The sequence below is a fragment of the Argopecten irradians genome, chromosome 10 (assembly GCF_041381155.1).
Source record: "Argopecten irradians isolate NY chromosome 10, Ai_NY, whole genome shotgun sequence".
NCBI classification, from domain to species: domain Eukaryota; kingdom Metazoa; phylum Mollusca; class Bivalvia; order Pectinida; family Pectinidae; genus Argopecten; species Argopecten irradians.
The window spans coordinates 40707185-40734349 of record NC_091143.1 but is presented as its reverse complement, the minus strand read 5'-3'; the positions used below and the strand labels follow the sequence as shown (position 1 = coordinate 40734349).

The following is a 27165-nucleotide window of genomic DNA, read 5'->3' as shown; positions in this document are numbered from 1 at the left end:
GTAGATAGGCACCACAGTTTGACCTTGGTCCATTAGTAGATAGACACCACAGTTTGACCTTGGGCCATCATTAGATAGGTAACACAGTTTGACCTTGGGCCATTAGTAGATAGACACCACAGTTTGACCTTGGTCCATTAGTAAATAGACACCACAGTTTGACCTTGGGCCATTATTAGATAGGTACCATAGTTTGACCTTTGGCCATTATTAGATAGGTACCCCAGTTTGACCTTGGGCGCTTAGTAGATAGACACCACAGTTTGACCTTGGACCATTAGTAGATAGACACCACAGTTTGACCTTGGGCCATTATTAGATAGGTACCACAGTTTGACCTTGGGCCATTATTAGATAGGTACCGCAGATTGACCTTGGACCATTAGTAGATAGGCACCACAGTTTGACCTTGGGCCATTAGTAGATAGACACCACAGTTTGACCTTGGGCCATCATTAGATAGGTACCACAGTTTGACCTTGGGCCATTATTAGATAGGTACCACAGTTTGACCTTGGACCATTAGTAGATAGGCACCACAGTTTGACCTTGGGCCATTAGTAGATAGACACCACAGTTTGACCTTGGGCCATCATTAGATAGGCACCACAGATTGACCTTGGACCATTAGTAGATAGGCACCACAGTTTGACCTTGGTCCATTAGTAGATAGACACCACAGTTTGACCTTGGGCCATTATTAGATAGGTACCATAGTTTGACCTTTGGCCATTATTAGATAGGTACCCCAGTTTGACCTTGGGCGATTAGTAGATAGGTACCACAGTTTGACCTTGGGCCATTATTAGATAGGTACCACAGTTTGACCTTGGGCCATTATTAGATAGGTACCACAGTTTGACCTTGGGCCATTATTAGATAGGTACCACAGTTTGACCTTGGGCCATCAGTAGATAGGTACCACAGTTTGACCTTGGGCCATTAGTAGATAGGTACCACAGTTTGACCTTGGGCCATCAGTAGATAGGTACCACAGTTTGACCTTGGGCCATCAGTAGATAGGCACCACAGTTTGACCTTGGACCATTATTAGATAGGTACCACAGTTTGACCTTGGGCCATTATTAGATAGGTACCACAGTTTGACCTTGGGCCATTAGTAGATAGACACCACAGTTTGACCTTGGGCCATTAGTAGATAGGTACCACAGTTTGACCTTGGACCATTAGTAGATAGGTACCACAGTTTGACCTTGGGCCATCAGTAGATAGGCACCACAGTTTGACCTTGGACCATTAGTAGATAGGCACCACAGTTTGACCTTGGACCATTATTAGATAGGTACCACAGTTTGACCTTGGACCATTAGTAGATAGGTACCACAGTTTGACCTTGGGCCATTATTAGATAGGTACCACAGTTTGACCTTGGGCCATTATTAGATAGGTACCACAGTTTGACATTGGGCCATCAGTAGATAGGTACCCCAGTTTGACCTTGGGCCATCAGTAGATAGACACCACAGTTTGACCTTGGACCATTAGTAGATAGGCACCACAGTTTGGCCTTGGGCCATTAGTAGATAGGTACCACAGTTTGACCTTGGACCATCAGTAGATAGACACCACAGTTTGACCTTGGACCATCAGTAGATAGGCACCACAGATTGACCTTGGGCCATTAGTAGATAGACACCACAGTTTGACCTTTGACCATTAGTAGATAGGTACCACAGTTTGACCTTGGACCATTAGTAGATAGGTACCACAGTTTGACCTTGGACCATTAGTAGATAGGCACCACAGTTTGATCTTGGACCATTAGTAGATAGGTACCACAGTTTGACCTTGGACCATTAGTACATAGGTACCACAGTTTGACCTTGGGACCATCAGTAGATAGGTACCACAGTTTGACCTTGGACCATTAGTAGATAGGTACCACAGTTTGACCTTGGACCATTAGTAGATAGGTACCACAGTTTGACCTTGGGCCATTAGTAGATAGGTACCACAGTTTGACCTTGGGCCATTAGTAGATAGGTACCACAGTTTGACCTTGGACCATTAGTAGATAGGTACCACAGTTTGACCTTGGGCCATTAGTAGATAGGTACCACAGTTTGACCTTGGACCATTAGTAGATAGGTACCACAGTTTGACCTTGGACCATTAGTAGATAGGCACCACAGTTTGACCTTGGACCATTAGTAGATAGGTACCACAGTTTGACCTTGGACCATTAGTAGATAGGTACCACAGTTTGACCTTGGACCATTAGTAGATAGGCACCACAGTTTGACCTTGGACCATTAGTAGATAGGTACCACAGTTTGACCTTGGACCATTAGTAGATAGGTACCACAGTTTGACCTTGGACCATCAGTAGATATGTACCACAGTTTGACCTTGGGCCATTATTAGATAGGTACCACAGTTTGACCTTGGGCCATTAGTAGATAGGCACCACAGTTTGACCTTGGGCCATTAGTAGATAGGTACCACAGTTTGACCTTGGGCCATTAGTAGATAGGTACCACAGTTTGACCTTGGGCCATTATTAGATAGGTACCACAGTTTGACCTTGGGCCATTAGTAGATAGGTACCACAGTTTGACCTTGGGCCATCAGTAGATAGGCACCCTAGTTTGACATTGGACCATCAGTAGATAGGTACCCCAGTTTGACCTTGGGCCATTAGTAGATAGACACCACAGTTTGACCTTGGACCATTAGTAGATAGGCACCACAGTTTGACCTTGAACCATTATTAGATAGGTACCACAGTTTGACATTGGACCATTAGTAGATAGGTACCCCAGTTTGACCTTGGACCATTAGTAGATAGGTACCACAGTTTGACCTTGGGCCATTAGTAGATAGGTACCACAGTTTGACCTTGGGCCATTAGTAGATAGGTACCACAGTTTGACCTTGGACCATTAGTAGATAGGTACCACAGTTTGACCTTGGACCATTAGTAGATAGGTACCACAGTTTGACCTTGGACCATTAGTAGATAGGCACCACAGTTTGACCTTGGGCCATTAGTAGATAGGTACCACAGTTTGACCTTGGGCCATTATTAGATAGGTACCACAGTTTGACCTTGGACCATTATTAGATAGGTACCACAGTTTGACCTTGGGCCATTATTAGATAGGTACCACAGTTTGACCTTGGGCCATTATTAGATAGGTACCACAGTTTGACCTTGGGCCATTAGTAGATAGGTACCACAGTTTGACCTTGGGCCATTATTAGATAGGTACCACAGTTTGACCTTGGGCCATTATTAGATAGGTACCACAGTTTGACCTTGGGCCATTATTAGATAGGTACCACAGTTTGACCTTGGGCCATTAGTAGATAGGTACCACAGTTTGACCTTGGGCCATTAGTAGATAGGTACCACAGTTTGACCTTGGGCCATTAGTAGATAGACACCACAGTTTGACCTTGGACCATTAGTAGATAGGCACCACAGTTTGACCTTGGACCATTATTAGATAGGTACCACAGTTTGACATTGGACCATTAGTAGATAGGTACCCCAGTTTGACCTTGGGCCATTAGTAGATAGACACCACAGTTTGACCTTGGACCATTAGTAGATAGGTACCACAGTTTGACATTGGACCATTAGTAGATAGGTACCACAGTTTGACATTGGGCCATCAGTAGACAGGTACCCCAGTTTGACCTTGGACCATTAGTAGATAGGCACCACAGTTTGACCTTGGACCATTATTAGATAGGTACCACAGTTTGACCTTGGACCATTAGTAGATAGGTACCACAGTTTGACCTTGGGCCATTAGTAGATAGACACTATAGTTTGACCTTGGGCCATCATTAGATAGGTACCGCAGTTTGACATTGGGCCATCAGTAGATAGGTACCCCAGTTTGACCTTGGGCCATCAGTAGATAGACACCACAGTTTGACCTTGGACCATTAGTAGATAGGCACCACAGTTTGGCCTTGGGCCATTAGTAGATAGGTACCACAGTTTGACCTTGGACCATCAGTAGATAGACACCACAGTTTGACCTTGGACCATCAGTAGATAGGCACCACAGATTGACCTTGGGCCATTAGTAGATAGACACCACAGTTTGACCTTTGACCATTAGTAGATAGGTACCACAGTTTGACCTTGGACCATTAGTAGATAGGTACCACAGTTTGACCTTGGACCATTAGTAGATAGGCACCACAGTTTGACCTTGGACCATTAGTAGATAGGTACCACAGTTTGACCTTGGACCATTAGTACATAGGTACCACAGTTTGACCTTGGACCATCAGTAGATAGGTACCACAGTTTGACCTTGGACCATTAGTAGATAGGTACCACAGTTTGACCTTGGACCATTAGTAGATAGGTACCACAGTTTGACCTTGGACCATTAGTAGATAGGCACCACAGTTTGACCTTGGACCATTAGTAGATAGGTACCACAGTTTGACCTTGGACCATTAGTAGATAGGTACCACAGTTTGACCTTGGACCATTAGTAGATAGGTACCACAGTTTGACCTTGGACCATTAGTAGATAGGTACCACAGTTTGACCTTGGACCATTAGTAGATAGGCACCACAGTTTGACCTTGGACCATTAGTAGATAGGTACCACAGTTTGACCTTGGACCATTAGTAGATAGGTACCACAGTTTGACCTTGGACCATTAGTAGATAGGCACCACAGTTTGACCTTGGACCATTAGTAGATAGGTACCACAGTTTGACCTTGGACCATTAGTAGATAGGTACCACAGTTTGACCTTGGACCATCAGTAGATAGGTACCACAGTTTGACATTGGACCATCAGTAGAAAGGTACCACAGTTTGACCTTGGACCATTAGTAGATAGGTACCACAGTTTGACCTTGGACCATTAGTAGATAGGTACCACAGTTTGACCTTGGACCATTAGTAGATAGACACCACAGTTTGACCTTGGGCCATTAGTAGATAGGTACCACAGTTTGACCTTGGGCCATTAGTAGATAGGTACCACAGTTTGACCTTGGTCCATTAGTAGATAGGCACCACAGTTTGACCTTGGGCCATTAGTAGATAGGTACCACAGTTTGACCTTGGGCCATTAGTAGATAGACACCACAGTTTGACCTTGGGCCATTAGTAGATAGGCACCACAGTTTGACCTTGGACCATTAGTAGATAGACACCACAGTTTGACCTTGGACCATTAGTAGATAGGTACACCACAGTTTGACCTTGGACCATTAGTAGATAGGTACCACAGTTTGACCTTGGGCCATTATTAGATAGGTACCACAGTTTGACCTTGGGCCATCAGTAGATAGGTACCCCAGTTTGACCTTGGACCATTAGTAGATAGGCACCACAGTTTGACCTTGGACCATTATTAGATAGGTACCACAGTTTGACCTTGGACCATTAGTAGATAGGTACCACAGTTTGACCTTGGGCCATTAGTAGATAGACACCACAGTTTGACCTTGGACCATTATTAGATAGGTACCCAGTTTGACATTGGGCCATCAGTAGATAGGTACCCCAGTTTGACCTTGGGCCATCAGTAGATAGACACCACAGTTTGACCTTGGACCATTAGTAGATAGGCACCACAGTTTGACCTTGGACCATTAGTAGATAGGTACCACAGTTTGACCTTGGGCCATTAGTAGATAGGTACCACAGTTTGACCTTGGGCCATCAGTAGATAGGCACCACAGTTTGACCTTGGGCCATCAGTAGATAGGTACCACAGTTTGACCTTGGACCATCAGTAGATAGGTACCACAGTTTGACCTTGGACCATCAGTAGATAGGTACCACAGTTTGACCTTGGGCCATTAGTAGATAGGTACCACAGTTTGACCTTGGGCCATCAGTAGATAGGTACCACAGTTTGACCTTGGGCCATTATTAGATAGGTACCACAGTTTGACCTTGGGCCATCAGTAGATAGGTACCACAGTTTGACCTTGGACCATTAGTAGATAGGCACCACAGTTTGACCTTGGGCCATTAGTAGATAGGCACCACAGTTTGACCTTGGGCCATTAGTAGATAGGTACCACAGTTTGACCTTGGACCATTAGTAGATAGGCACCACAGTTTGACCTTGGGCCATTAGTAGATAGGTACCACAGTTTGACCTTGGGCCATTAGTAGATAGGTACCACAGTTTGACCTTGGACCATCAGTAGATAGGTACCACAGTTTGACCTTGGACCATTAGTAGATAGGTACCACAGTTTGACCTTGGACCATTAGTAGATAGGCACCACAGTTTGACCTTGGGCCATTAGTAGATAGGTACCACAGTTTGACCTTGGACCATCAGTAGATAGGCACCACAGTTTGACCTTGGACCATTAGTAGATAGGCACCACAGTTTGACCTTGGACCATTAGTAGATAGGTACCCACAGTTTGACCTTGGGCCATTAGTAGATAGGTACCACAGTTTGACCTTGGACCATTAGTAGGACCACAGTTTGACCTTGGACCATTAGTAGATAGGTACCACAGTTTGACCTTGGACCATTAGTAGATAGGTACCACAGTTTGACCTTGGACCATTAGTAGATAGGTACCACAGTTTGACCTTGGACCATCAGTAGATAGGTACCACAGTTTGACCTTGGACCATTAGTAGATAGGCACCACAGTTTGACCTTGGACCATTAGTAGATAGGCACCACAGTTTGACCTTGGACCATTAGTAGATAGGCACCACAGTTTGACCTTGGACCATTAGTAGATAGGCACCACAGTTTGACCTTGGACCATTAGTAGATAGGCACCACAGTTTGACCTTGGGCCATTAGTAGATAGGTACCACAGTTTGACCTTGGACCATTAGTAGATAGGTACCACAGTTTGACCTTGGACCATCAGTAGATAGGTACCACAGTTTGACCTTGGACCATCAGTAGATAGGTACCACAGTTTGACCTTGGGCCATTAGTAGATAGGTACTATAGTTTGACCTTGGGCCATCATTAGATAGACATCACAGTTTGACCTTGGACCATTAGTAGATAGACACCACAGTTTGACCTTGGGCCATCAGTAGATAGGTACCACAGTTTGACCTTGGACCATTAGTAGATAGGTACCACAGTTTGACCTTGGACCATTAGTAGATAGGTACCACAGTTTGACCTTGGACCATCAGTAGATAGGTACCACAGTTTGACCTTGGACCATCAGTAGATAGGTACCACAGTTTGACCTTGGACCATTAGTAGATAGGTACCACAGTTTGACCTTGGATAGCCATTTGAGTAGATAGGCACCACAGTTTGACCTTGGACCATCAGTAGATAGGTACCACAGTTTGACCTTGGACCATTATTAGATAGGTACCACAGTTTGGCATTGGACCATCAGTAGATAGGTACCCCAGTTTGACCTTGGACCATTAGTAGATAGGTACCCCAGTTTGACCTTGGACCATTAGTAGATAGGCACCACAGTTTGACCTTGGACCATTAGTAGATAGGTACCACAGTTTGACCTTGGGCCATCAGTAGATAGGCACCACAGTTTGACCTTGGACCATTAGTAGATAGGTACCACAGTTTGACCTTGGGCCATCAGTAGATAGGCACCACAGTTTGACCTTGGGCCATCAGTAGATAGGCACCACAGTTTGACCTTGGACCATTAGTAGATAGGCACCACAGTTTGACCTTGGGCCATTAGTAGATAGGTACCACAGTTTGACCTTGGACCATTAGTAGATAGGTACCACAGTTTGACATTGGACCATCAGTAGATAGGTACCACAGTTTGACCTTGGACCATCAGTAGATAGGTACCACAGTTTGACCTTGGACCATCAGTAGATAGGTACCACAGTTTGACCTTGGGCCATCAGTAGATAGGCATCCTAGTTTGACATTGGACCATCAGTAGATAGGTACCCCAGTTTGACCTTGGGCCATCAGTAGATAGGCATCCTAGTTTGACATTGGACCATCAGTAGATAGGCACCCCAGTTTGACCTTGGGCCATTAGTAGATAGACACCACAGTTTGACCTTTGACCATTAGTAGATAGGTACCACAGTTTGACCTTGGGCCATTAGTAGATAGGTACCACAGTTTGACATTTGACCATCAGTAGATAGGTACCACAGTTTGACCTTGGGCCATTATTAGATAGGTACCACAGGTTGGCATTGGACCATCAGTAGATAGGTACCACAGTTTGACCTTGGACCATTATTAGATAGGTACCACAGTTTGACCTTGGCCATCAGTAGATAGGCACCCAGTTTGACATTGGACCATCAGTAGATAGGCACCACAGTTTGACCTTGGACCATCAGTAGATAGGTACCACAGTTTGACCTTGGGCCATCAGTAGATAGGCACCACAGTTTGACCTTGGACCATTATTAGATAGGACCACAGTTTGACCTTGGCCATTATTAGATAGACACCACAGTTTGACCTTGGGCCATTAGTAGATAGGTACCACAGTTTGACCTTGGGCCATTATAGATAGGCACCACAGTTTGACCTTGGACCATTATTAGATAGGTACCACAGTTTGACCTTGGGCCATCAGTAGATAGGCACCACAGTTTGACATTGGACCATCAGTAGATAGGTACCACAGTTTGACCTTGGCCATCATAGATAGGCACCACAGTTTGACTTGGCATAGCACCACAGTTTGACTTGGTATCAGTAGATAGGCACCACAGTTTGACCTTGGGCCATCAGTAGATAGGCACACCAGTTTGACATTGGACCATCAGTAGATAGGTACCACAGTTTGACCTTGGACCATTAGTAGATAGGCACCACAGTTTGACCTTGGTCCATTATAGATAGGACCACAGTTTGACCTTGGGCCATTATTAGATAGACACCACAGTTTGACCTTTGCCATCAGTAGATAGGTACCACAGTTTGACTTGGACCATTAGTAGATAGACACCACAGTTTGACCTTGGCCATCAGTAGATAGGTACCACAGTTTGACCTTGGGCCATCAGTAGATAGGTACCACAGTTTGACCTTGGACCATCAGTAGATAGGTACCACAGTTTGACCTTGGACCATCAGTAGATAGGTACCACAGTTTGACCTTGGGCCATCAGTAGATAGGTACCGCAGTTTGGCCTTGGGCATTTAGTGAACAGGTATCACAGAGTAAGCACTCACAAATTGGTGCATTAATAAACAGGACAGACTCTTTAAAATTTAAATCAACAGTTTAATAATAGGTGATTGTAACAGAGAAAGAATTAAGGCATAATATAAATTATTTATAAATAAACAAACCACACTTTGAGCAGAATCATACAGATCTGACCTCACACTCACCTGAACAACTGAAGTGGCATGTCTACATGTAGCCTGAGTTTCCTCTGACCTTGACACCAAACTCTGGTATTTTCAAGGTCAGAGGAAACTCAAATTTATTTTAAAAAAACTATCACAGCACATTTCTACCATTTATCTGGTCATCAGATATGTTCATTTAAACTAGCAAAAGTCTCACAAACACATTTTTAAACTTAAATATATATGGTAACAATAACTTGCACAAAACAGGACACAATGCAATCAAAAAAAACATCTGTTCCAACTTGATATTTATAGAAATGCACACTACAAAACATCAACACAAAGAGCCGACATTCTTATCTTCATGCTGTGAAAAATGTATAAATATAACAATAGTTTGGCTGTTATGTTTAATTTACCAGGTAATACTTGACATTTTCATATACCTATTAGAATTTTTTTTGATATTATGAAAGATTTTTATTAAAAAACCACACAAGATTTCAAAAACACATGCTTGGACTATTTCTTATAAAACAGATAAATGCAATTTGCCATAGATGTGAGACATTGATATTTTAATGTTAGTTTCACATACATTCACTAGTATAAATCATTGGGAAGTTAAATATTTTGTTAAAATGTGCGGGATTGAATATACTTGTTAACTAACCAGGTACAATGCATTTGAAAATTCAAGATGATTCTACAATGACATAAGGTATTGGTGTATTTGTAGTATCTTGAAAATAAAAGGCCTTAAAGTTTGGAGAGAGAAACAAGCCTCCAGGGATGCCTGAGTTCCATAAAATAGTTCCGCTTAGAAATGAGTATCATTGAAAAAATAATACTTGTCTAATACTTAACATTAAGAGTAATAGTCAATCAGCTGCATAGAGGAAATAAAAAATCTGATTAAAATACAGATCCTTATAACCACTCTGTTCAACAGAGGATCTGACAACATCCCATAAGGGGTCATAATTGGATGACCTTTATACCACCTGTACTTCAGATCAAATGCATTTTGTCCCAGTATACATATACATTTACCTCTGCTTTGTTGTGCTCTTTGGGGGAGATGACTTCAGACATGAAAATAATTTTGACAGCTTTTTCAAACTGTTTCATCCCCAGTCATGATTCTGGAAGCAGCAATTTGATTGGCTATTTCCAAAGGTGAACAGAACATGCCTGTATTGGGATGTTGTCAGATGCTCTTATCAAACGTAGTGATAATAAGGATCTGTATTTAAATCATATTAGAATTGTGATAGCAGAGTCAAGGATAAGTACTAAATTACCAAAGCAGTATAGAGGAACCTCCAATAATTGATCGATTTGAAGAATCACTGACACTCAATCACATCTAAAATGAAAGTAACAGTAAAAACTTCAGTGTAATGCATATCATTGTAAATGTGACTTATCTCTTCTTAATTATTTTAAGTTACAGGATCACAGGAAAGTTTACAAACTTGCTCCCCCTTCTCCCTCCTCCAAAGTAAGTCTGTAATATTTTCACAATGATGAAAATGAATGAAAAATATGCAAATACCTAACTATAAAGAAGTTTTCTGCACAGGATACAAAATATATGATATTTTTGTAGAATGCATTACAAAGTGTAAAAATATAGAATTCCTTTATAAAAGCATAATATGAACATTTGTATGAATGATAAGTGAAGTTCAATGAAGGCAATACTCAGTACACCATCATCGGATCGGATTCACTCAGAGAATCACTCTGTGTGAGGAAGAAATGATTGTTTTCTGAAACACTCTCACTCTCAAAAGCATTCATAGCAGGCAGTGGTGATCTTGTAGTGTCCCCATGTCCAATGTCGGGACGGAATCTTCGTTGGAGGTATGACATTTTCTTTGATTTTTTAGTCGTTGATGACACAGATGCATTATCATCTAATGAAACAGCATCATCATCTACAGTTTTAGTACTAATTGTACTACATCTGGAAGCTGTCCTCTTGGCCTGAACATCAGCCGGAGCACTGCGAATTTTAGAATGTACAGACAACGGTTCGTCAGACTCCCAGTCTGAATCTGATAATGTGGAGAGTTTTGAAGAACCTCTGGTCAATTTGGGAGGATTTCTACCATTCCTACCAGCAGATCCTAATCCTGAATCTCTACTTGTACCAGAACAATTCCGCTCCTCATCAACGTCATTTTCCTGTTTCCTATCTAATCCTCCTGACAAAGGAGGTTTCTTATATTGTCCTAGGCCAGATGATAATTTCCGTAAGGAATTCCTTTCCTCAACTTTTTTGTCTTTCTCCAGTTCTTCCATACTTATTTCTGAGAAGTATTTGGTTTTAGCGCCGTTTTTAGACTCTTTTAAGAGTTTGTCTATGATCAATTGTTTTTCATCGTTTTCCCTCTCTAGTTTACTGATTGTACTAGCTTGTTCAGACAATTGATTGGAAAGTTCTAGAACAATCATCATCTTGTTTGAACCCTGAAGTTCTTCACTGGATACATTACTGGTAGCCGATGAACTCTTTTCTGAAAACAGAAGAAAAAGGACAGATTATATCTTTTGCTTAATATGTTACCTAATCGCAAAATAAAAAGATTTATCCAAACTTTTTCTGAAAATAGGTGAAAACATAATTGGTATCTGGAGCAGAATTCATGAACTACAGTCAAGCATGTCTGTAAAATCATCCAAAATTATGCTGTAAATCATTTTGGACGAAGAGAAGTGGTCTTAATCAGGTGGTCCTTATATCCTGATACAGATTTGACTGTATATGCAGTTTCTTTTGATCCAAATTTCTTCCTCAATTATTCTATGAGAAAGCCAATGGCTACCACAGATACTCCAACTCAAAATGACACTGTTCATTATGTGGCATACCCAACAAACAAACCTTACTCCAGTTGATAACCACATCTTCAAGGTGGCAATACTTTATAAATGTAAGTTACAGTATACTACAGACTTTGTACACATAGTCCATTTCCAAAATTACTTATTTCATCCCAAACTAAACCTGTGGTAAAAAAGCCCCTTTAAAATTGTCTGAAAAAGCTGTGCATTCTTTTTTGGTGAAGAATAGAGTAAATGATGGATGATATTCATTAGAAATTTTAACAATTTTTAACAAACACTGACATGTGACTATGAATGTGTGTAGGTATTAATTGTTCTCATTAGTTTTCATGAGAAAATTATGAAAATATGACGGTAACAATAAATACCTACATGTGCAAGTGAAGATAATATGCAAATAAAGAAAATAACTTTTCGAATATATATATACCTCTAGCTTTCTTGTTTTCTTCTCGCAGTCTTGTGATTTCATCTCGCAACTCAAACATCTGGATCGACTGTTCCTGTTTAGCCTCTGCTACTTGGTTCATCAAAGTTTTAATTCGCTTCCTGTAGCGGTTTTTCTAGAGAAACAAAAGTAGAACATACGATAACATCAGTAAACTTGAATATACCATGGATAATAGTTATTTACTATGTTTCAATGAATATTCACACTGAATATTAGCAAGTCTTTGAATATTGTAATTTCTGTTTATACCAAAATTTTGATAAAAAAAATTGTTAATATCTCGCTTCACAAAAACATTAAGAAGCAAAATGTTAAAAAAAAAATATTCATTTTTTTTATATTTAATACAAAGAAAAGATTACAAAATGTTTCAATTTAATATCTAAACATTCTTTTTGATAAGGGCTTTTAACTGTATTAGATATAAACTACATTGTGAAAGAATATTGCATTTTTTTCATGACTTTAAGGTCACTAAATCTGATAATGAATAAGCATACCATTTTGGTGAACTCTGTCTGAAGAGCTTTCTTTTCTTTCTCTTCATTAGCTATTAGTAAATCTTTGGCTTTCAGAGTCTCTGTCAGATCCTGTGGTTCATCAACTTCATGGACAGTCTGCAGTTTGGATGCCTCATCAAGTTGACATTCGAGTCCCTGGACACGATCTTGTAGGTCTAGATTCTCACTCTCAGTCTCTGCCAACTATGGGTAACATGAAAGACAAAATAGGAAAAAAATAGATGGCAGACAAAAAAAAACTGTGGTTGCTGGAGAAAGGAGAACTTTGTTGTTTACTGATTTTGGCAAGCCAGCACTTTGCAAGCTTTGTTCATGCTGCTTTGCAAAAATCTTTCACTTAAGCTGAAATATTACTATCTCCTTGACAGAACCATATATGACAGCATTATTCATGAAAGGTCAAGAGTTAAATTAAGGTACATCTTCAAGAATAGTTGTATGCTGTAAGAAATCTATGTACATTCAACTTGATCTCTATAGATATATCAATTTATAATGATCAAATATCATCCTGTCCAGCTTTTCTACATTACCTGTTTCTCTAGCTCCAATATCTTCTTTTGTGCGACTTGTATTTCACTGTCTATATTTTTAGCAGCACCACTCTGATAAAATTAAGGAACAATAATTATTGAATAGAATTATGAATTTATAATCTATAACAAAGTGAATTTTCAAGAACTATTTACATCAATCAAATTACTATGGTGAAAAAAAGTTCTTTGTACAATAAAAGTAATGTACAATTTATGTATAAAATTCAATTCTCAATGTATACAAGTAGACAGTACAGTACTGTGTTTTAACATTCTGTACTATTTATTAGTTACAAAGGTATTTGATGCTGTGTGTAGGGACAGATACTCATCTTCAGGTGCCAAAGGGCAAATGAAGGAGGATGGATCTTTCACAATTTTGCAAGTGATGTTAATTAAAGGGAATGATTTACACAATGCCTTTTGTAGTAGCTGGTAGTCTTATTCTCATCATAACAATTGCACTATGGCAAAAAAATAAAACATACAGAAAGGATATCTAATTTATTTAAAATAAAACACTTCTTGTGCCTAAGTGTATTATTTTTATGATATTTAAGGACTTTTTTGACGTCCTATTGTTTTTCAATTTATTTGGCTTATATATGACCTTGCATGATAATGGGAGAGATAACTTTATACAGTATGGCAATTTTGATTGTTTCAACTTGATAGAGTGGGTGATAAATAATAATGGCTGTAACAGGAGAAAAGAAAGTGTAGTGACCAGACCATGATTCCAACCCTGGACCTCAATACACTAGCCAAATACTTGAGCTACCTGGTCACCATTGCAACCAAGTCCAATTCCACTCATGTGGTGACCATGTAGAAGAACAGGGAAAATACACATTCCTGTCGAGTGCCCCGACCAGGAATCGAACCCGGGTCTCCGGCGTGGAAATTATGGCTCTACCGACTGAGCCAAAGAAGCATGCTCCGTTACAGAGACCGTATTAACACTATGTACAAGTCACAACGACCACTCCTTTTACACTACTCCCCCTGTTTTCTTGAGATTTCCTAAATCTCAACCCGAGACTCTTTAACCACCTACCATGGGTTATTTAGTTGGGCGCCAATGTAGAAGAACAGGGAAAATACACATTCCTGTCGAGTGCGTCCCCAACCAGAATCGAACCCGGTCTCCGGCGTGGAAATCTACGGCTCTACCGACTGAGCCAAAGAAGCATGCTCCGTCAGCTGAGTGACAGAGACTGTATTTAACACTATGTACAAGTCACATCGACCCGCTCCTTTTACAACCAGACCGTAATACTAACTCTGTACCTCCAAACACTACTGTATGTCTGACCAGTCCAATGCAGCTACATGTAGGTCTTACATGGTTATTTGATATTATACATATATTAAATCTGTAACATTTAGTAAACAGAAGTATGGATTTATATATAAAAAAAATACCTCAGATTTGGAGTTTCTGGATTGAGTCCTTTTGATATTTCCTGAAGATGGTCTGAAATGTTAAAAGAAAAGTTTTTTTTTTATTTCTACATTGAAGATAAATAAAAGCGAGTCAGAAGTGAAGTGAAATATCTTTTATGCTATAACAATAGCTATCAATGGCATCTTTTCAAACTATACACAAATAACATGTAAGTCATGATGTAGGCCTATTTGATCAAGTTTTTGGAGCATCTTCACCTGATTTTAAGGAGGTACTGTAACATAAAAGCTCAAATACACACCTGGAGTCCGATTCGTCCCGTTCTGGTTCAAAATGGACTGCTTGCACTTGACTAGATTTACTACCCCCGGACCCCATAGCTGGTTTCAAACTTGAGACTAGTCTACACCTTTTCTAACGCACTGCACGATAATGAGGGCAGCCATTTGTAAACATTTTTCATCGTCTTGTAACCAGATGCATATCATCGAGACGCTTGAACTTCTTACTTCTTAACAAACATCTCAACGATCATTTTAAGCCGACTTTTTATCCCAAATCGCAAAAAGTCCTTTAAAAATCTTCTTTTTTATATAGCTGAAATAAAGAAAAATGTTGTTGATAATCATTGGTATGTAAGCTACACACTTGACCAAAAAATCCCGAAAATGTTTAGTTTATTTTTAGAATGTCACGTGATCGCAAGGCAAAACGTAAACATTCAAAATGGAGCATGTTTCAGCTGTTTCGCCTGCAGTTGTCTTGAATATACCAGTCATTACAAATATGGTATTGCAGAATCTATCGGCGAAATCACTCAACACGTGTGCAAGGTATTTAATGGAAGAATGTAGATTGGTGTTCCAGTTGTTGCTGTCATATTTCTAATAACTTGCATATGTTGTTGGCGAAATAACAAAGCCTAACTTCAGTCACCAGAACAAGAATTGGTAACAAAGCCTAGTTATAGATCTAGTGTCTTTTCCTATTTCACTTCATCATCAAAACAATGCCTTATATCAGTGTATGTGTATCTTTGTCACACTTTATAATTAAATGGTTATGATCTGGCTTTAGAATTAAACTTGTAACAGGAGCGAGACGGGCCCAGTTTGTTAATAACTACAAACTACACCCGGCTCCCTACCTGTGTGTTTCTTCTTCTTTGGTTTATCACCATCCGTCAATAGTGACGATTTTAGGTGAGTGATCGGCTCAGTGGCGTGGGGGAAGGGGTTATATACAGTGCATTATTTTTTTTTCTCTTCTGGTGCTGGAATAGATAAAAGTAGATAGGTTAAAAACATGATAAAAAATGAGGTGTTTATTTGTGAGTGGGGCTTCAAGGGCTACGTTGTTTATGTTTGCCTTGAAGCCCTCCAGTGTAGTGTTTTGTACTGTTGCCACAGGGAGGAGATTCCAGTGTGTGTGATGGAATGTGGGAAGAAGGAATACTTAAATGTATCCTTTGTGGGCTGCGATGTGTCTGTATGCATAGGGATGTGTACTTATGTGTGTTTAGTGCTAGTGTCTAGAGGTGTTGGGTATTGTTCTGGGTTGTGTGTCTAGTGCGAGTGTCTACAGCAGGTGTTAGGTATTGTTCTGGGTTGTTCTGGGTTGATGGCAACGAGATAGTGTATGATTTTATATAGGAGAATGAGTCGTGATTGTAGACGGCATGTTTGTAGTGTTGGTCATTGGAGTGTGTATAACATGTCTGAGACTGAAGAAGTTTTATGATATCTGTTGTGTACATATCTTGCTGCTCTGCGTAGAGTTTTTTCTATTTGTTGTATTTGGCCAGTATAGTGTGGGTCCCAGGTAGAGGACCAGTACTCTAGTTTGGGTCTGACAAGTGCTTTATATGCGTGTTCTTTAATGTGTGGTGAATTGATTGTGAGGTTTCGTTTTAGGAAACCTAGTGTTCTGTTTGCATTTGCGGTGATGTTGTTAATGTGTTTGTCCCATTGGAGGTTGTTTTGTAGTGTGAGGCCTAAGTATTTACTGTGTTTGACGTGTTCAAGTGAGTGGTTATGGAGAGTGTAGTTATGGTGGATTTTGTTGCGTTTGGTCGAGTGTACGACAAAAGCCCCCCTGGACAAAAGCCCCCCCGGACATAAGCCCCTAGGACAAAAGCCCCTCCGGACAAAAGCCCCTTAGGATAAAAGCCCCTCCGGACAAAAGCCCCTTCTTTATAAAATAATGTATTTTTTCTTATTTCTATTTTTTAGATATTTATTTGCTATTTGATACATTTGGGTATTATCAGAGAACAGTGTCAAACATAATGAAAAAGCATAATTATGATGTGATCATTTGAATTCTTTTAATTTTTGAGTTATTGATATCAAAGAAAGAATAAAAAACATGTAAACATAGACATTAGAATGTTATATATACAAGAAACCATTAATGTTTACTTTATCATAACACACCTACCAGGCTAACAGCTTGATGTTTGCATTGATTATATATAGATAATTAGGAAAGTATGTTTAATTACAAAATATTTCTATCATATAGTGTCATAATTAGATTAACATCAAAAATTTTTTTACATTTTTTTTCTATAAATCATGAAATCAATTTATCAAATTTTTAGTAAAATCCCAATAATCCAGTAAATTATTACATTGTGTCTTATTTTGAACTACATGTATATTTGAAGAAAAAAAAACTGATATAAATATTTTATAATTTTTTTTACTATATATTTTTGAATTTATTTTTTTTTGAAAAATGAAGGGGCGTTTGTCCTCTTTTCCATTAGTATGGAGGGGCTTTTGTCCAAGGGGCTTTTGTCCTAGGGGCTTATGTCCTAAGGGGCTTTTGTCCGGGGGGGGCTTTTGTCCGTACCCCGTTTGGTCGTAGTGGAGATGACGTTGCACCCAGATTCGTAGGGTTTTGCTTGATTTTAGCCTGTGAAGGAAAACAAGACAAATACTTTTAACACGTAACAATATTTATTTATAATGACAAATTACATATTACATATTAAACGATGTTTTACACAAGACGTAGGGCCCAACAACGACGAGACTAACACATATATTTACAAAATATCCCCCGACAACCCCTCCATACCCCACCTACAACCCTACCACCTTATACCTATAAACATGCCCCCTTCCTGCTTCCTATTAACCACCTCTATTTAAAACCTATTAGGTCCAGGAACTCAATCCTTCAGTATACCGCAATGAAATGGATAGAACACCCCTATAATACATGCACGATCGACCAATACGAAGACGGAACACAACACAGGCGCTCGATACAATGACATATTGTGCACGACAGCTACACGTGTACAAGATACACACGCACTCTTACAGCTAGCACAGGACCACAACACCATATATATTCCCATAAAACACAAACTATTTACAAGCCCTGCTACACACTGTTAAATTGATCATTTAAACCACTCGTGACAAGGGCCCATCAGTCAATCCAATGTTCTATTCTAGATCTGTATTTGGAATAATAGTAAGCTAGCTTACATTGGTATTTGGAAAACTGACCAGACCGGTGTTCTTACTCAATATTCGATATCTGTAATTGCATCACACTCAGATCTTTAATAATACATCTGTAGGTCTTCTATTTTTAGCCAACCATCATCAGATGGTTGGCTATTCAAATCGCCTTTCGTTCGTGGTCCGTTGTCCGGCGTCTGTCTGTACACAATGTTTGTTAACGCTATTTCTAAGAAAGTACTGATGGGATCTGTCTCAAATGTCATATGTAGCTTCCTTTATAGGGCACACTGAGTGTCATGCAGATTTTCAGACTGACTGGAAAAGCAAATGTGGCCACCAGGCAGCCATCTTGGATTTTTGCTGTTGATATTTGTTACTCTTATTCCTCAGAAAGTGCTTAAGGGATCTGTCTCAAATTTCATATGTAGGTTCCCCTAGCTAGGGCCCTAGGAGCTCGAGTGCCATACTGATTTTGAGACTTATTGGAAAAACAATATGGCTGCCATGCAGTCATCTTGGATTTTGGTAGTTGATGTTTGTTACTGCTATTTCTCAGAAAGACTCACTGGATCTGTCTCAAATTTCATATGAAAGTCTCCATAGGGCCATGGTTTGCATTTTAGGACTGATCTGTTAACAAGATGGCCACGATGCCGCCATCTTGGACTTTTATAGTTAAAGTTTGTTACTGCTATTTCTCAGAACGTACTGAAGGGATTATTCTCAAATTACATATGTAGGTTCCCCTAGGGCACTGCGAGTGTAATGCTGATTTTGGGATCAATAAGTAAACAAGATAGCTGCCAGGCAGTTGTCTTGGATTTAGATAGTTAAAGTTTGTTACCACTATTTCTCAAAAGGTACTTTCCCCTAAAAAAAGAAATTTAAAGTTTGTTACCACTTTTTCTAAGAAAGTTCTGAATGGATCATTCTAAAATTTTCATGAAGGCTCTTTTAGGGTCCTAGTTTTGCCTATTGCATTTTGGGACCAATTTGTAAACAAGATGGCTGCCAGGAAACCATCTTGGATTTTGTTAGTGTAAGTTTTCGATCGCTTGTTCTCAATTTTGATGTAGGTTGTTCTAGGGCCCTAGTTCTGCCTAACGCATTTTTGGGCTGATTGGTCAACAAGATGGCCGACCACCATCTTGGATTTTGACAGTTTAAAGTTTGAAAAGCAGAGAAAAGAAGTTTTAAGTTTGAAAAGCAGAAAAAAGGAAGATTAAGTTTGAAAAGCAGATCCCTCTTTCATTTGTCAGACATAGATCAATCTTTGGTGGGCGCCAAGATCCCTCTGAGATCTCTTGTTTGCTTTTGTATGTGTACAGAGTCTGCAAAACCTGGAATATGATTGCGGAAACAATTAAACAGAAAAGGAAGAGTATGGCATGCTATTTTGTTAGTTACGATGAAGATGAGAATGTGGATGGTCTTGCCAGTGATATAATATCTACAATACAGGTAAATTGTAGTACTGTAAACAGGTAATTGAGTATTATAATACTAGCAGGCGACTAGTTCTTGCTGAGTATCGATTCTCGCCATCACATCTGTATCTGTACGATTACCATGAACATTTAGTCAATTAAGCCATTTTCTGATAGAAGACGTACACTACCATGTTGATTTCCACAAAATATTGTCTGAAGATTTGCAACAAATCTGTTTCAGTGTGAGATATCTTTATACCTATACCCTTGAACATCATTGTAAATATTGTATTCTAGAGGAAAGTCTTGGTGACCAAATCAAATGTATATATTTTTGTACAAGCTTGCATGGTCAATTGTAACATATTGATGCCTATAATTTGATACTGTCACATCAATTGCTTCAATAATGGATATTAGTTATAGCCATTGGCTTTAATAAAAATTACAATCCTATTTCCCCTTTGTGCACCATCAAAAGCTGATGCTACGCGATATACACCAGAAGAAAAAAATACTAATGAATGGCAAGCTGAGTAGGTCAGTGCCATGAGAAACTGTTCTGGTTCCCCACAGCGATGAAGTACATGTAGACCTCTCTTCCTCCTGTAAAAATTGAAAATACATGTACACTAATTATCACTTTATTTGTGAACAGGATCTAAGGACTGAGCCCAGTGTCCTGTTCATGTATTGTACATCACATATGTATGAACAGCAGATCCGTCTACCCACGAGGCACCAGATGCGACACCCCCGTGCCTCCAAGTGTATGAAGAGCAGCGTGGGAGATTTCTTAAAGAATGCACTGCCAAAGAAATGTAAACTGCTGGCAGCTTCATCTGAAGGCATCATTGGTATGTTCTTATGTACCGACTTCATTCAGCAAATCTATCAATCGTAAGAGTACTGTAGGTATGAATCAGTATAACTGCTGGTGACATTCATGACAAAGACCGTTTTCATTTTGAAGTGTTTTGTTAAGCTCAATTAAACTTTCCACACTATACAAATGCCATTAACTCCTATTTTTGGAATATTAGAAGTTTTACCATGATTTTAAAAACTTTACTAAAGTTTTTTGTGATTATAGCTCTATTATCTTAATTAGGATTTATAGTTAAAGTTCAAATTCCATTTTCTTCTGTGATGATAACATATTTGTTGGCAAATTCTATCCGATAACATGCTGGACTATGACATTTTAGGTATGTCATATTTCTTACACATCCAACTGGGTGATCCTATTTTATGGAAACTGTAGTATCCATCATGTCCTTTTTATCAAAATCTTACCCATTACCCAATCAATTACCAGTGATATATATTTCTAAATTCATCATTCTAGGCACAAGTAAAGATCTGAAAAGGACGGCAGAGATTGAGTCTGACTTCGCTATGTCCTGTTTATTCCTGCCACACGTCGAAGGCGTAGAATTCTTCACTTTCCATTTAGACATTTATAACTATGCTAATCAGATGGACGATACGCATTCTGGTCTAGCATATCTTACGGAACGGAACACGGTGCCAGGAGATCGGAAAGTCAAAGCTGTGTTTTTTTTCTGTGATGAACCATTTTGTCCGCCGGAGATTGGATACTCGTTATTACAAATGTATGACAATGCGGTGATAGCTGGGGGTTATGTTGATAACCTTATAACCTCTGACCCTAGCCCAGACAATGCCAGGTAATATATGTGAAAGTATCGTATTGTTTTCTTGGATCACTCAGATCTGAAAACATATTTGAAGTAAAGCATAATTAGAAATTGAAAATGAACTTATAAGTTGTAAAAAAGATAATATTTGTGGCCTGGAAATTTTCTCATATTTTACTTGCCTTAAACCAGTAAATTCTACAAAGTTTACCTTGCAGAAAAATATCATTAAGTGCAAACTTAAAATGTGAATAATTTCATTGATTATTGATGCATGAGTATAGTATGTACTAGAAATAGGGTGGTGGTGGCTAGTAGTTCAGATGTCTCGACATATTACCACAAGCCCTACACCTCTAGGTTTAAAGTTCAAATTTAATATAATAATAATGTGGGGCAGTTGCCAGGTACTGACTGCTTGTTGATGGTTTTTCACAGTGTCCTCCACCATCTAAACCTGTCATGTCCTTAAATGACTCTGGCTGTTAATTATAAGAGGATGTTAAACTAATAAAAATAGGACTTGACACACAGTTAAAAGTTTGAAAGCTGACTACCAGTAATTGGAAAAAAAAAGAAGAAAAAACCCACACACAAAATATCCAATGAAGTTGGTCCATTACATTTAGACATCTTTACTGGGAATGAATCCTTAGCTGTGTTCCACCATTGTCCATTAAGTACATTTATTAACCAAATCTAAGTTAAAAATGTACCATTGGTATCACTAATACTTACCATATATTTTTCAGTGAGTCAGGTTCATCGTCTCTGATGTGCGTGGCGTTATGTGGCCCCCAGGTGAGGGTGGCGTCAGTGGTGATCAAGGAAGACATCCACAAGGCTGAGGAGGTGGAGGAAATATTAAAGCAGCTTAAAGACTGTAATCTACCAGAGGAGACGAGTTACGCCTTCATGTTCGCCTGTCTGGGACGAGGAACGGGTCACTATGGCAACGAAAATGTTGAGTCATCGGTCTTCAGAAAAATGTTTCCAAAGACCCCACTTCTTGGTTTCTTTGGAAATGGTGAAATTGGTTTCAACTTTCTGAAGAAATACCAGACTGAAGCTCCAGAAGCCAGTTTTGACACCAGTGAATCCATTCCATCAAAGAGTAGGTCTGCAAGAAGTGGTGTTCCCATCATGCAGGGGATGACAAAGCCCCTCCCCAAACTGTACCACGCATACACTACCATCATTTGTATGGTGTCAGTAGTATGAAACTTAACCAGTTTGTGTTACTGTACCTAGAGAAAGTGGTGCTTAACTTCAAAATGCTATGGTCAGTGCTAGAGAGGCGCCGACATGTCATGATGATGATCAGCGCAAGTCTTGTTAACTTAATTAGCACCACAAGTGGTGCTTAAGTTAAATTCAAAATGCTATGGTCAGTGCTAATGGTTCTGATGCTGTTGACAGAAGTCTTGCTCAACTTGATTAGCATCACAACTGGTGCTTAGATGGCAAGCACTGTGAAAAATGGCACAGTTGCTCAGAATGTCACTATACTTTAAATAGCACAAACAGTGCTTAAGCTGTTTGTAAATCAGGGATCAATCTAGCTCTGATTTATTACCGTTTATGGGTAAATTTCCCCTCAAGGAATGAATTCCCCTCAGGCCTAAAATTCCCCTGAAGATTTAAAAATTCTCTATTTGAAGCTAAAAAAATGACCGTTTTTGTAACACAATTTTCCCTGTGACTAATTTTTCATTAATTTTTTAGACTTTTGTTTGCAAATTTCTTCATACTTATCATATAGCTACTGCATATTTTATGATAAACTCAAAATTTTCATTATTGAGCATAAAATTTTGCTTTATTAAATCTAAAAACAAAATTAGTTGTTTTACAGTACTTTTTCGTCAAAATAATTTTTGACATAAATAAGAAGATTCAAATTCCCCCTATATTTCGCCAAACTTTTCCACTATTTTGAAAAAAGGGTAGTTTCCCCCAAAACCTAGATTGATCCCTGGTAAATGTATTTTAATTTTGCTTTGCACAAGTTGTGCTTAACTGATAACCACAAGGTATGCTCAACTTCATTTCCACAACTGTTGCTTAGGGAGAAAACCACAATTATGTAATGGTTAACATATGAATGATAAGAACAAGTATGTGATTAACATAAAGGTGTGCTTAATTAGCCAGTTCTGTGAATGGCACAAGTAGTGTTTAAATAATTAGTATTGTGAATAGCACAAGACCGAGGTGTGCTTACATGTAACTAGCCAGTACTGTGGCTAGCACAAGACCGAGGTGTGCTTACATGTAACTAGCCAGTACTGTGGCTAGCACAAGGCGAGGTGTGCTTGTATGTAACTAGCCAGTACTGTGACTAGTACAAGACCGAGGTGTGCTTACATGTAACTAGCCAGTACTGTGACTAGTACAAGACTGAGGTGTGCTTACATGTAACTAGCCAGTACTCTGACTAGTACAAGACCGAGGTGTGCTTGTATGTAACTAGCCAGTACTGTGGCTAGCACAAGGCGAGGTGTGCTTACATGTAACTAGCCAGTACTGTGGCTAGCACAAGACAGAGGTGTGCTTACATGTAACTAGCCAGTACTGTGGCTAGCACAAGACCGAGGTGTGCTTACATGTAACTAGCCAGTACTGTGGCTAGCACAAGGCGAGGTGTGCTTGTATGTAACTAGCCAGTACTGTGACTAGTACAAGACCGAGGTGTGCTTACATGTAACTAGCCAGTACTGTGACTAGTACAAGACCGAGGTGTGCTTACATGTAACTAGCCAGTACTGTGACTAGTACAAGACCGAGGTGTGCTTACATGTAACTAGCCAGTACTGTGACTAGTACAAGACCGAGGTGTGCTTACATGTAACTAGCCAGTACTGTGACTAGTACAAGACCGAGGTGTGCTTACATGTAACTAGCCAGTACTGTGACTAGTACAAGACCAAGGTGTGCTTACATGTAACTAGCCAGTACTGTGACTAGTACAAGACCGAGGTGTGCTTATATATAACTAGCACAAGAAGTGCTTAGATAGCCAGTACCTTAATTGACACAAACAGTAGTTATTAAATCAAAACTAAAACTTAAGTACCATATTCGACCCAATAAGCGCCCTCCCCCTTTTACAGGTTTCAATTTCACTTACTTTTAATTAAATGCAGACTGAAAATATGAAAACTGTCCTGGTTTCCTTACCGATTCTTCTGCCAATTGATTAGTTGCTTACTTTTTAGAATATTTTTATGAAAGACTTGTCCAAATGTGCTTCTTTTAAGTGCCCTCTTATTTGCTTCAATTTTTTAAGTGTCTGGGTGCTCATTGGGTTGAATATAGTGAGTGTTGTTACTATAATGGTTAGGTAATAATATGCCTCTGTAACCAACATAACCAATGTATAAATCCATATCTCTGTGTAGGGGTTTAATTTCATATCAAAATATCTAATTAAATCAAAGGATTAATCTCCGAGTATGAATTGAGTGGAGGGGCATACAATGTCACCCTTATCTGTTTGAACACACACAGGTGGACACATTTATTTTGTTTTATGTGTTTTTTTTCCTTGCTGAATCTAATATTAATTTTAACATTAAATGTTAAAGCATGTAGGGTTCCTGTCATTGTTTGTAACAGTGTGTATTGTTCACGCTTATTGAATTTAATATTTTAATATTCATTTTTTTTTTATTTAAAGTTATAATCGTTTAAAAGCTTGTAGAAGAAATGTTTTAAAATTTAATCTCAATATTAATATTACAGGCTTTGATATACATTGTACATAGTACATGTACGTATTATACAGATACTATTTTACAAAATCTGTAAGTGTTATTTTTGCACAATATAAGTAGTAGTTTGTTCAGTCGAATTTAAAGGAAATATCTGCTCCTCTATATTGCTCTATGATATGCTCCAATACAAGATCTAACAACTCCCGGTTAGGGGTCACCTTAGCATGACCCCTGGCCTAGGATTGAAACATCTCAGGACGTATTAGAAGCTTTTTATACTTCCAATAGAATCAACCTCACCAAAGATTTTATAGGCGACATGCTGTTTGGCTCACCATAGGGGTCATGCTGAGGTGACCCCCAAGAGAGAGTTGTTAGATCTTGTATTGGACCATATTGCAAAGCATTTTAGTGGAGCGAAATTACAATCAGGGCAATTTTAATTAGATTGTAGTTTGATTGACATATAAATGAAATAACATTGGTAACTTTTTGACCATGTCTTGAAATAAAGTTTAATTCTGCATAAATCAATGTTGTCTTGGTCACCTCCAATAGGATGGTATACTTTGATAATTGTACTTATTTCTATAAGATATTTTATCGTAACTATTTGTCCAATCCTTGAATTAATAGATCTTTTTCCCCTTCCTACATCTGTTCACATTTATCTAAATCAAGTTTCAGTATTTTACCCAAATAATCTAATCAAGTAATTTTTACAAAACATCTTTATGACAAGAGGCCCAGAATCGCTCACCTGGTTTTTTTTAGTAATCATCACACGACTTTGACAATTAGAAACATAAGCAAAATTGACTCCCAAAGTTTAATTTTGAATCACAACCATACAATGATGCTATTGATACCATACAAATATGCTATCCAATACATTGGTTCAGAGACAAAGTAATTTATATGAAAATATTAGCCTAATTCACCTTTTTGACCCCGCATCTATTGCCGTCTAAGGCCCGGGGGGTCAGCCCTATCATTTGTACAATTTCAAATCCCAACCCTATAAGGATGCTACCATTGCATTATGAGTGCTCTTCCATGCTTAGTTGCAGAGAAGAAGTCGTTTATATAGGAATAGCTAAATTGACCCCTTTTAACCCCACCCTTCAGGCCCCCCGGGGGTGGGGGGGGGGTGGGGGTGGGGGTAATCATTTGCAAACTTTTGAATCCAAACCCTATAAGGATGTAACCATTGCATTATGAGCGTAATCCCATGTTAAGTTGCAGAGAAAAAGTCATTTATATGGAAATTGACCATTTTTGACCCCGCCCCTCAGCCCTATCATTAGCACAATTTGGAATCCCCACCATATAAGGATGCTACCATTGCATTATGGGTGCTATACCATGCTTAGTTGCAGAGAGTGTCATTTATATGGAAATAGCCCAATTGACCCCTTTTGACCCCGCCCCTCAGGCCCCCCGGGGGTCAGCCCCATCATTTGTACAATTTTGAATCCCCACCCTACAAGGATGCTACCATAGCATTATGGGTGCTATCTCGTGCTTGGTTTCAGAGAAGAAGTCGTTTATATGGAAATAGCCAAATTGACCCCTTTTGGCCCCGCCCCTCAGGCCCCTGAGGGGTCAGCCCCATCATTTGTACAATTTATAGTTAGTAGCCCATAAGGATGCTACCAGTCAAATTTTGTTGAAATCCGACCAGCGGTTATGGAGAAGAAGTCGGTTGTTGACTAACGCCGGACGCCGGACACCGGACGCTGCGGTATCCCATAAGCTCACCTCGGTCCTTCGGACCAGGTGAGCTAATACTCTTAGTACTACTGACCCCACAACATTCATTAAATATATGTATTAC

General features: G+C 39.3%; 2 protein-coding genes across 2 annotated transcripts; one reads left to right on the top strand and one right to left on the bottom strand.

Annotated features, from left to right (window-relative positions):
- Positions 1 to 9179: 9179 nt before the first annotated feature.
- Positions 9180 to 15592, bottom strand: LOC138333919 (coiled-coil domain-containing protein 192-like). The gene is made up of 6 exons (XM_069282574.1): positions 15341 to 15592; positions 15057 to 15108; positions 13629 to 13700; positions 13075 to 13278; positions 12554 to 12686; positions 9180 to 11792 (listed from the first exon to the last, which is right to left on the bottom strand). The coding sequence occupies exons 1-6, from the start codon at positions 15415 to 15417 to the stop codon at positions 10975 to 10977; spliced, it is 1356 nt and encodes a 451-aa protein (XP_069138675.1). The 5' UTR covers positions 15418 to 15592; the 3' UTR covers positions 9180 to 10974.
- A 152-nt stretch (positions 15593 to 15744) lies between these two features.
- On the top strand, positions 15745 to 27118 carry LOC138333920 (F-box only protein 22-like). The gene is made up of 5 exons (XM_069282575.1): positions 15745 to 15872; positions 19850 to 19982; positions 20610 to 20808; positions 21300 to 21642; positions 22365 to 27118. The coding sequence occupies exons 1-5, from the start codon at positions 15766 to 15768 to the stop codon at positions 22831 to 22833; spliced, it is 1251 nt and encodes a 416-aa protein (XP_069138676.1). The 5' UTR covers positions 15745 to 15765; the 3' UTR covers positions 22834 to 27118.
- The last annotated feature ends 47 nt before the right edge of the window (positions 27119 to 27165 follow it).

Coding starts and splice junctions, on each gene's coding strand:
- LOC138333920 (XM_069282575.1), top strand. CDS start 15,766: ATGGAGCATGTTTCAGCTGTTTCGCCTGCAGTTGTCTTGAATATACCA. Junction 15,873..19,849: donor TCACTCAACACGTGTGCAAG/GTATTTAATGGA, acceptor GTATGTGTACAG/AGTCTGCAAAACCTGGAATA. Junction 19,983..20,609: donor ATATAATATCTACAATACAG/GTAAATTGTAGT, acceptor ATTTGTGAACAG/GATCTAAGGACTGAGCCCAG.
- LOC138333919 (XM_069282574.1), bottom strand. CDS start 15,417: ATGGGGTCCGGGGGTAGTAAATCTAGTCAAGTGCAAGCAGTCCATTTT. Junction 13,701..15,056: donor CCAGAAACTCCAAATCTGAG/GTATTTTTTTTA, acceptor TAATTTTATCAG/AGTGGTGCTGCTAAAAATAT. Junction 11,793..12,553: donor AGAAAACAAGAAAGCTAGAG/GTATATATATAT, acceptor TTCTGTTTTCAG/AAAAGAGTTCATCGGCTACC.